Source organism: Nilaparvata lugens, chromosome 9 (assembly GCF_014356525.2).
Source record: "Nilaparvata lugens isolate BPH chromosome 9, ASM1435652v1, whole genome shotgun sequence".
Taxonomy (NCBI): Eukaryota; Metazoa; Arthropoda; class Insecta; order Hemiptera; family Delphacidae; genus Nilaparvata; species Nilaparvata lugens.
This window is the reverse complement of record NC_052512.1, coordinates 8,032,985-8,044,082: the sequence shown is the minus strand read 5'-3', so window position 1 is coordinate 8,044,082 and position 11,098 is coordinate 8,032,985. Positions and strand designations below refer to the sequence as shown.

Genomic DNA, 11,098 nt, shown 5'->3' with positions numbered 1-11,098 from the left:
GCCCAATGTATGGATTATTAATTTTTTAGCTAGAACAGTTTTTTGAGACTGCTAAATAAACGTCTACAGTTTTATCAATGCTGTATCGGCAATACAAAAACGCATGCAGTTAATATGTCTTTAAATAAAGGTGTTGACATTCACATGAATTAATTTTATTAATTCCATTTTTTCAATTCCAATTTCCAACTCTACCATTTTTATTTTATTACAATTTCAAAATCATTCGAGCCGTGATAGAATTATTGACTCACTGTAGAGTCAGTCAAAAATTTTAATATTGAAATGAGGGGTATTTTGGCAAGCTGAACAAAAAATAAGATCCTATGTACCTTTTCGATATTTCCTCAAATGAAAAATGAGTTTTGTGGGTTGTCAAAACTCCCCCTGAAAGGGAAACTATTCAACTTATCCTATCGTTTAGTAAATTAACAATGATTTCTGCGTTGAATAACATGTTTCTTGCCAACAAGAATCGAACTCTCTAAATGGAGGTAGAATGATAAGTTTGACAACTTTTAGTTCTGTTGTTTTAACATTTTTTTTAAATCACTTTCAAAAAGTTCATGTAGTACCTACTATTGTGTTCGAGAAACTTCTGGGGCTATCATAGTTTCACAACTATTCTGTTCCACACTCCTATCTCTTGCAGTCGTTAACCATATCTATGATAAAATAAAGAGTTGGCTTATTATTATACATGTACAGGATAGGAAAATTATGTTTGACGCATTATCACGTCTGAACTACTGGACTAATCAACTTGAAATTTTGCATATAGGCTAGATTCTTAATTAACCAAGGATGGTTATAGGCCTATTTTCAATTCTTCAAAATTTCATTACGGTACGTCAAGTTTCCAGATTATCAATTTTGAAAATAGATCCTTGCGAAGCACGGGTTCCTGCTAGTTCTTTATATTTGTTGATAATTAATTATTTAACATTCATAGTTTATAGAATTAATGAAAAACTAATAAAAAATCAAAGTTAGGAAAAAGTGGACTTTGGTGTATTTTCCTTGTACGCCCCTTTCCTATCCCGTACGTGTATAAGCCAATTATTTCTTTCATTATAATATAGAACAATTTACAAATAAAACTGTGTTGGAATTGTATTTATAAAGAATTTGATGTAAGATCAAAATAGTATGTCATTTTAGTCGAATTCCCCTCCATTTTCTGAGATAAAAACGAAACATTTTATATATTATTATAACCAATGAAATCACATTTTTTTTCAAATATCTACTACAGGAAAAATAGGATAAGTATAATAATATTATAACTCATCATAATAATTATTCGGGTAACTAGAGCGCAAAGTGACACCGAAAGCACATTAATTTTTTCCCTCAGTGATCAGTTGAATGTGAAGAGTGAGAAATAACTTATATCAACCAATTAATTCATTAAAACAATTATCAATATCAATAATATATAATTTGATATATTTTTCTTCTACTGACTTTTAGGCATAATTGCTTGTTCTGTTCTTGAATATCTCAATTTATCAAAATTATAATTATAATAATTTATCTTTAGAATCGTGCTTAGTTTCGAGACCACCTTTTCCTTGGTCTTCCAACGTCTCTCCTACCTGCTGGTTTGAAATTGAGAAAATATTTTTTAATATAATACAAGTATTTATTGATAATTGATAAGTTACTAATTCAACTAGTTTGATTTTTTCAATACGGTATTTTAAATATTGACCTTCATCTATTAATAAATTTTAAATATTTATTTTTGTAAAATTACATTAATAATCTTAATTACAGTTTAAAATTAAAAAAAAAGACTTTGGATGGAATCCACCAGTCACCGAGTTCTCATTCACCGAGAACTGTTTGCTTAATGAGGGTTTTATCTTATTTCTTTATTTATTTGATTGATAATTTCTAAGCTGTTCTGTTGCACTAGATAACCCCTTACAAAATCTAATTATAATATTGTGTATCTTTGTAACTCACTTATTGTTCAAATAAAAAAAATGAAGAATAAACAATTTCATTTTTCATAAAAAATTCATTTATATTGCAAATTATACTGATGAGTAAATGCGATAAAAAGATGTACTGGAATCTGTGTAAAGGGATGCATATTCAAAAATAACAATGCTATTACAGTGTAAAAAATACATTATTAGTCATTGCTGTACTTTCAATTTTTCCTGTAGAGATTTGCTATTGCTGGCTTCCCTCTGGGAAGGAGATGTGATTTCATGGGTTATTTCATTATGTATAATAGATTAAGCTGTCACTCCCGTGAGAAAACATGTACAAGAAATTGAAACCAGTAGGAAAGTGAGATGACACAAAACATTAACACTAAAAAGCTCTAAACAGCAGACGAGGAAGAGCGTTCAACGATCGAACTTCTCATTTCCTCGAAAAAATTGTGCCAATTCTGTAAAATAGAATTTATAAAATATTAGTAAGAACCGTAGTAATGTAAAAGTCATATTACACTACGTTATTCTTTGTATTTATTTCAGTTCATAACAATTATAAGAGTAGCACTCTGATGCTCAATTTTAATGCTCTCATGAAAACAATAAACTACGGTAAAAATATTAAAATGAAGAAACAAAATTGAATGATAAATCAAGATACAAAATAACCAAGAATGGAGAAATTTAAAAAGCTATTGTTCCATTATAATGAAATCATTTCTTTATATTGTATGGTAATTGTAAACATTTGATTGCCTATTGAATGAGTGCTCGTTACTTTTTACCTGTAAAATTGTTCTGTAGATGTAAAGGCCATACACAGTCATAAATTCTAGTTTCTTAGATAGTGACTTACATGACTGCTGATTATTATTAATATTCAAAATTATTCTTACGGTACTCATTCTTCTTGTTGTTTGAGTATTTTCTTTAAATTAGCTATAACTTGTCCCTCTATATAGCCTACTTCAATTACATATGCAATATGTTCGTGTGTAGTAGCAGAATAAGCAGATTTTAAATTATCAATTGAAAGTCTCAAATCTGTCAGCTTTATCCGTTAAATTAGAATAATTAATGGTGAGAGTTTGGTGTGAGTCTACATAACGGCTATGGATACAATCTCCAATTTTTATTGAAAGCTGCAATCTATTTTCTCCATCAAACCAATTAATTTTTGGGAATAAAAAGTCACTATTTTTAATGCGAAAAGTGAGTCATATCATAGAGGACTACAATATTTATTTTAGAAGTTTATATACATAAACTCACAAAAATTGAGAACAGAGATGTGCATATTCGCACGGAAATAGATTGACTGTACCTGCAGCTGTAATTTTTCCCTGTACTGAAGATCTATATTTTCTTATTATATTGCCTGCTGGAGTAACACGGATTCCGAAATTATTAATAAGGTCTTCTTTTGAGAACGTTTTTCCATTATTCATTGTAGCAAGATCGACTGGGCACCTGCAATTGAAATTAAAATTAACTTGTGAAATCGAATACATAGTCCAGTCTCTATATACGGTATACATTGGTGCTTGCAATAGCATCTTACGTAACAAGGACGGGAATAAAAGGGACCTTTTGCAGGCGAGAATGATGTTTCTAGTCGAGGCGTTAGCGGAGACTAGAATATCATTCGAGCACTGCAAAAGAAATTCACGTCCAAGTAACATATACTATTTTTTGTCATAATAATCTAAAGAAGAATAATTGAGAAATAGAAAGCATTACCCGCTTGTGCTGACTTTACTACATGCATTCTATAAACATAACCTAGTTTACAAATTCTGGAACAGGAATTTTGTGGAAGTTGAGAAAACTTCCACCTGGAGCGCTGAAGGTGGTTTTTTGTAGCAGTTTTGCGGTTCCCATTTCGAAACTAGGAAACATACTTGACTGTAAAGGAAATATATAGTTTCATTACATTAGAGTATGCTGCAATGAGAATCATATGGTTATTTGTTCTGCAAACAGCTGTTTACCGGATTGATTTCATGCATGGAAAACAGCTGAAATTCAATGACTATGACAAAAAATATATTGGTAGTTCTGATTTCTAATTTCATGCAATATTTCCTTGTTAATGTTAGAAGGAAATTCGTGAAGATGGAAACAGACCCAAATATTCTGATTCCAGGGTACCTCAGGATATCCTAACGACTTGATGCGTGTTCTGGGTTCACAACTGGGCCACATAATGGCTGATTCAAAATTGCGAATTCAGCGTTTGTTAAATCGGCCATAGAATGGTTACCATCAATGATGGTGACTTGAGGGACTCAAATCACAATAAACTGCTCTACATAAAGATTGTTGTTACACATTTCCACCTGTAACATCATTTTAACCAACAAAATGCACTTATGGTAGGGTTGCATTTTTGAATACTTTTCATCGACCAAAATGACTAACTCCATAAATATATAAATTGGGCTAAATAACTTTCAGAATTTTTTTTATGGATTAATAACTTAATCTAGTCCAGTCAAGGAAAGGTTAATAGAGGGAAAAGTTGGGAAGACAATTTTTGACCCCGCAGTTCTTTTAAGGGTAGTAAGGAGGTAAACATATAAAAATTTCCCACCACTACCAACTGTGCTAAGGGGGTGGGGGTGGTTTTAAGATACCATTTTTTTTGTTTCTCGCATAAAACTCAAAACGTATGTATCTTAAGGACTTGACTGTCATATAACAGATTGAAGCTTACAAAATTTCCTACAATATTCATTCTACAACTTTTTCCATATCACCTCTAGTTTTCAAGATATCCGCTCTTGAAGGTATGACATTTTTGAAAAAACCACGTTTGCCACAAATTTGTTTCTATTTTCGCTCGACTTTTTAAAAATCGATGTGCAAAATCAATGCTGATTATGAGCTAATAGAAAAATAAATTTTCTTCAATTTAATGCATAATTTCACACTTTTACGAATTTCCCTACTCCTTTTGCAGCAACTTTAGTGTTGAGTATGGAATCTCCAATTTTGCTACAATAGACCAATTGACAAAGGAATTTAGAGAGAATGTTTTAAACAAAAATTTATAAATTTGAAGCTTTGTTGAGACTAGTAAGAAGGAGTACAAAAGAGTATCAAAAGTCCCCATTCCTAACTCATGTGCTAAGGGGATGAGGGTGGTTTAAAATTTGCATTATTCAGCGTTTTTCTTCCACGCTCATATCTTGAGAAAAATGCGTTCAACTGACATAAAAAATTATTACTATTCAAAAATGAAGCTTGATAAATTCTCTACTCTTTTTGTTCAGTGTTATTCATTTTGTGATATTCTCAACAGTACCCGAGATATTCGCTCTTGAAAGTGAATATTTAGAATAGCAGGTTTTTATCCAATGTTTTGCTATTTCAGAGCTTATAACTCTCCAACAATGCAACATAAAAACTTTTGCTTATCGTAGGTTTGTAGAGCATTGAATTGTCTTTGAAATGATGTCTTATTTCACTATTCCAAGTTTTCCTTTCATTTTTATAGCAGCTTCAATGTGTCGGGTGAAATTTTCATTGCTGCAACAAGTGTCAACTCAGCGGTTCCACACCTTTAAAAGAGGGGATTAAGATACGCACTTTTGCTATGCTCACCTAGTAACTAGTCCAAATTAAGCTGCAAAGTCAAAATTGTGTCACAGACACCCCCTTCAAATGTCATTGTCAAACAATCAATTATTGTTGCAGCAATGAGAATCTCACCCCCTACATTGAAGCTGCTATAAAAATGAAAGGGAAACTTGGAATAGTAAAATAATACATCATTTCAAAGACAATTCAATGCTCTACAAACCTACGATAAGCATGAGTTTTTATGATGCATTGTTGGAGAGTTATAAGCCCTGAAAGAGCAAAACATTGGATAAAAAGCTGTTATTTCAACAATATTATACACCTTCAAGAGAGAATATCTCGGGAACTGCTGAGAATATCACAAGATTACACTGAACAAAAAGTGTAGAGAGTTTATCAAGCTTCATTTTTGAATGTCAGTTTATGTCGGTTGAACGCATTTTTCTAAAGATATGAGCGTGGAAGCAAAACGCTGAAAAATGCAACTTTTAAACCACCCTTATCCCCTTAGCACATGAGTTAGGAATGGGGACTTTTGATATGTACTCCTTCTAACTAATCTCAACAAAGCTGCAAATTTAAAAATTCATGTTCAAAACATTCCCTCCAAATTACTTTGTCAATTGGTCTATTGTTGCAGAAAAGGAGATTTCACACTCAACACTAAAGCTGCTGTAAAAGGTGTAGGAAAATTCGTAAAAGTGTGAAATTATACATTGAATTGAAGAGAATTTAATGCTCTATAAGCTCATAATCAGCATTGATATTTTCCATCGATTTTCAAAATTTATAAGAGCAAAAATAGAAAGAAATTGGTGGCTGTGTGATCTGTGCTACTAATTGAAATTGCAGTGGACTGTGATAAATGCTTTTATATTAAATGAAGAAAGTTTGAGAAATACAAAATGTATATTTATTTTTCTACTGCACAAATCCTACATGCCAAAATATGAATGATAATTGATAATAAAACTAGTAGCTGAGAAAGACGCCAAATAAAAACATAGGTTTAAGTAAAACAGTTCAATAGATTTATTATATCTTTAAAGAAACGTGACATACTGTCTTAAGCTTAGGAAACTCCACACAGGGCAGTGGAATGAGATTTGATTATTTAACTCAATAGTCATGAATACAAAACAGTGAAAAAAATACCTATGAATTGAGATTGCCAATTGATAATAATTATATTAGCAGTTAATAGAAGACAAATACCCAAAATATCTAAATGTAATATTGGTCAAAATATTGAGATAAAATAGAATTTCAATGCGTAATGCTCAGTAATGAGATAATGATTGAATTCAATGGGAACAGAATTATTTTAAATGGCAATAAGTGAATGAGATAAAATCAGGTCAATGGGCAACCTCAAAAATACAAAAAGTAATCTAGTCTATCTTACAGAATATTTTAATGAAAAACATCTACATACAGTAGGAATACTCCAAAATAATGACAAAATATACAATAAAACTAATGTACGAATATAATATGACCAAAGCTGATGGAATTCATGAACTTCAAAAGACACAGTGCAAGTGAGCCAATGACAAAGTGACTAACGCACTAACGCGACAAGTTGGGACAGAAACACAGTGCGTAGTGCGAAATCTGACAGTGGCAAATGTGTTTTTTTCAAAAATGTCACGCCTTCAAGGGCGGATGTCTCGAAAACTAGAGGAGATATGGAAAATTTTTTAGAATGAATATTATTGTAGGAAATTTTGTAAGCTTCTATTTCTTATATGACAGTCAAGTTTTTAAGATACATAGGTTTGAGTTTTATGCGAGAAGCCAAATACTGGTACCTATAAATCACCACCACCCCCTTAGCACATGGAGTAGGGGTGGGGACTTTCGATATGTTTACCTCCTTACTACCCTAAAAAGAACTGTGGGGTCAAAAATTGTCTTCCAAACACCCCCCTCTATACCCTTTTTGAGCATTCATTGCCCGGACTATTGAACTGTTGGTTCTAAAAATTTTGAATGGTGGAGTTAGAGTCAGTGTAGCTTCTGAAAGCCTCATATCTATTTTCAGTGACGTTTTATTGGTGAAAGTTATGATACAAAATTTCTTAGAAACGTAATTTATGATCTATCCCCGATTATTTCAAGTTCTTAAAATAATAATTTGTAATGGAGTTATTATTTTTATGATGCCATTCTAGCAGCTGCACCAAGTAACTGTTATTGAATTGAACTATAAAATTAACGTTTTTATGACTACTTCATGATAAACCTAAAAATATTGGAAAACCGTGTATCTCAATAATCCTTGAGGTACAGACTTGAAAACTATCAATTTCTTTGTTAAAATAATGTGTATAAAGAGATAACATTCATGATGGCAATCTTGGTAAACAAGATGGCGGTATAAATTTGTAGATTTAATACTGGCTGTAAATATGAAAATGTTGTTGAATTGCCTGAAATTATGGAGATGAATTTTTCCCAGTAATATAGTGCAATACCGTAGCCAAATTGGCATTCATACCGGAGCAAGGCTACAATTGTTTCATTTTGATGTTGAACACTTTGATTTAAAAAAGGGTGAAAAGATAAATATGTTAATATTAATGAACAAAAAGAATCATTCATCCACTGACTTACGATCCAAAATCTAAGGATCCAACTACTTTCCTTGTGTTGATACTTCCATCATTGTACAAGTAGAATCCATCCAATTTAACTCTTACTGAACATGAAAAAAGATGAAAAAAACGTCAGTTACAAAATGAACAAACTGTTTTCAACGACATTCATTAGGCCACTTATTGAAGGAGGTAATGACAAGTTCTCAATAGTGATATGACAAGAGCCTCGTCGAGTTGTCCGTTTCAAATCAAAAATCAAATCAAATCAAAATTTATTTCCATAAAAACACTTTACAAACAAAAATTAACTAATAATTTACGGAAAAATAGCACCCGCAAAGAAAAATCTGAGCGCGGAGTGCGAGTTGTGCTTATTTTTTACAATGATGAAAAATACAATACCGTAAATTTTTTGAGTATATTAATTAAAAAACAGAAACAGAAGTAACAATGGCATATCACAATGATAATCTTCTGTAGCATAAACCTGAGTCACAATGATATAACTTCTACATAAAAACAACATATATATATATATAACAATAGTGAAGCAGTAGACATTACATAACAATAATCGACCTTGTAGGGGGAATTTATTGTAAAAATGTAGGGATATACTCTCCCTTTATTATTTTCCTCATTTATTTTATTTTATTTCTGATGGTGATCTGCAGAAACCTAAAACTCTATTTGTTTTGTATACTGTATTATTTTCTATCATGAAATAATATTTCCTGTTTTCATAAAATTTTCTAGATTGAAGCAAATGTAAATCAATATGATAACAGCAAATACACTGAAGTTTAGATGATTTATTCTCGTATTTATTTTTTTCCCGGATTGAAATTCAGCTCAATTTATAAAAAACAGTTATTCATTTATTAAATTTTTTTATTCTTCAAGATGGCAGCTCACTTTTTAGTTTGAAGCAAATATTGTTAGATAGGGTTACTGTTTTAAGGATTACAATATAGTATTTGCTTTCAACCAATCATCAAATTCTCTAGTGTGATATTTTTTGCAGCTCATCTCTACTATTCTCATTGGAACTAAACGCATAATTTTATTCATTCTGTATTTGAATTGTTTCCTGCATACATCTAAGTCTACCCTTTGCTGGTTTATCGTTATGCTCGTAGGTTGTATGGTGTATCTCGTATTTCTAGTCTGAAATTACTTTTGTATGCATATTGGATAATATTTTTACTATATAATTCCCTAACAGTAAGTACTCCCAATTCCCGAAAAAGCTCACTACTTGGATAGAGTCTAGGTTTACCAAAGCTGCCCTTATTATGTGCTTCTGCATTACAAAAATTTGTTTATATGACAGCCCGCGGCTCCCCCCACGCCAGAATCCCATACTGTAGAATAGATTGTACATACGCTATATAGATTAATTTAGTTATTTCTATGTCATTTATCAATTGATTTTGTAGAATCTGAAAATGAGGTATTTCAATTTTTTGCATTTGTCATCAATATGATAATTCCATCTAAGATGAGAATCATTATAACACCCAGATACCTAGCATGGTCCACCTTATCAATCATTGGGCACTGACAATGATCCAGCGCAGCAGGCAAATGCATGATGCATCATGAATTTGCAATCTTAATTTGTTGGTTGTGATCCGGCAGTAGGGGAAAAAGCTATGAATGAACTTTTTTTATGGTTCAATGTGAGTGTATGGATATCCAACCATGTCTTGACCGTCTTCAATCTTTCATTGCCAAATCTCTCACCTCCTCCCATGTAGAACCCGAGAAAGTCACAATGGTATCATCAGCAAATGAAATAATTGTTCTATTTTCAGAATTAAGTTTGAGCAAATCATTCATATACACCAGGAACAATATGGAGATAACACAGTTCCCTGGGGTACCCCATATTCCGACAAATGCACCTGATCAGACTTGCTTCCTATTGATATGATTTGTGTTCTGTCTTTTGTTTGAACAAATCTAATGCCTTGCCACGAATTCCTATATTTTTCAGTTTGTTCAACAAATTTTTGTGTGGAATTGTGTCGAAAGCCTTTGCCAGGTCCAGCAGCACTGTAAGAGTTTTTTTATTGTTATTAAAGTTATCTGTCACTATGTCTACCAGGTGTAATATAGCATCTTGTGTACTCTTGCCGGTTTGGAAGCCATACTGATTTTTATGTATAATATTGAATTTATCTAGGTATTCTACAATTCTTGTTTTTTATTTTCTCCATTACCTTAGACAGGCTACTAAGTAGGCTAATCGGTCGATAATTACTAGGATCATTTTTAATTCCACCCTTGTGAAGAGGTACGACTCTAGCAATTTTGAACTCCTTGGGAAGTATCCCTGTTCAAAACACTTATTTATTATGAAGGACAATGGACTAGCAATGAAACTGGATATATTTTTCAAACAAAATTACTTATATTGTCAATACCAGGTGAAGAGCTATTTTTTAATGTACATATTGTTTTAATTACCTCACATTCATTTGTTGGAAACCAGAAAAAAGACTTTGGTGAGTTGACAATTGTCAGGGAAATGAATATCAATATTGGAGTTTCTTATCTTTTCTGCATGCGACTTGCCAACCTCTGCAAAATAATTATTCAAGACACTAGGTTCAATGTTTACATCAGTGGTTTTCTTTTCTTTGTCCAACAGCTCATCTATACAATTCCAGAGTTTCTTGCTGTCAACAATCAAATATGCTGTATTCGTATTTATTCGAAACGTATATATACGTTTTGTAGGTTTGCTTGTGAAACAATTACTCTTGATTGTCTCCATCAATCAGCCATCAACTTTTCAACAAATAATATTTGAACCCTATTACAGTAGATTAAGTTCGTTGGCAAACAATATTGACTCACTCCTTTGCGTTTAGAAATAACAGGATAACATTAGTAGTATAAAAAGGACGACTCTGGGACACAAGTGTCTCATGAATCTCATAGTTGTGCATGCAT

General features: G+C 31.9%; 1 protein-coding gene across 1 annotated transcript in view; it reads right to left on the bottom strand.

The window, feature by feature from the left end:
- Positions 1-912: 912 nt before the first annotated feature.
- LOC111047665 (predicted GPI-anchored protein 58) overlaps positions 913-11,098 on the bottom strand; it is a 77,573-nt gene continuing 67,387 nt past the window's right edge. Inside the window, exons 4-5 of the mRNA XM_039435458.1 lie at positions 3,277-3,422; positions 913-2,407 (exon numbers count right to left, since the gene is read on the bottom strand). Coding sequence (XP_039291392.1) covers positions 3,397-3,422 — 26 coding nt within the window. The 3' untranslated portion in view covers positions 913-2,407; positions 3,277-3,396. The remainder of the gene's footprint in view (positions 2,408-3,276; positions 3,423-11,098) is intronic.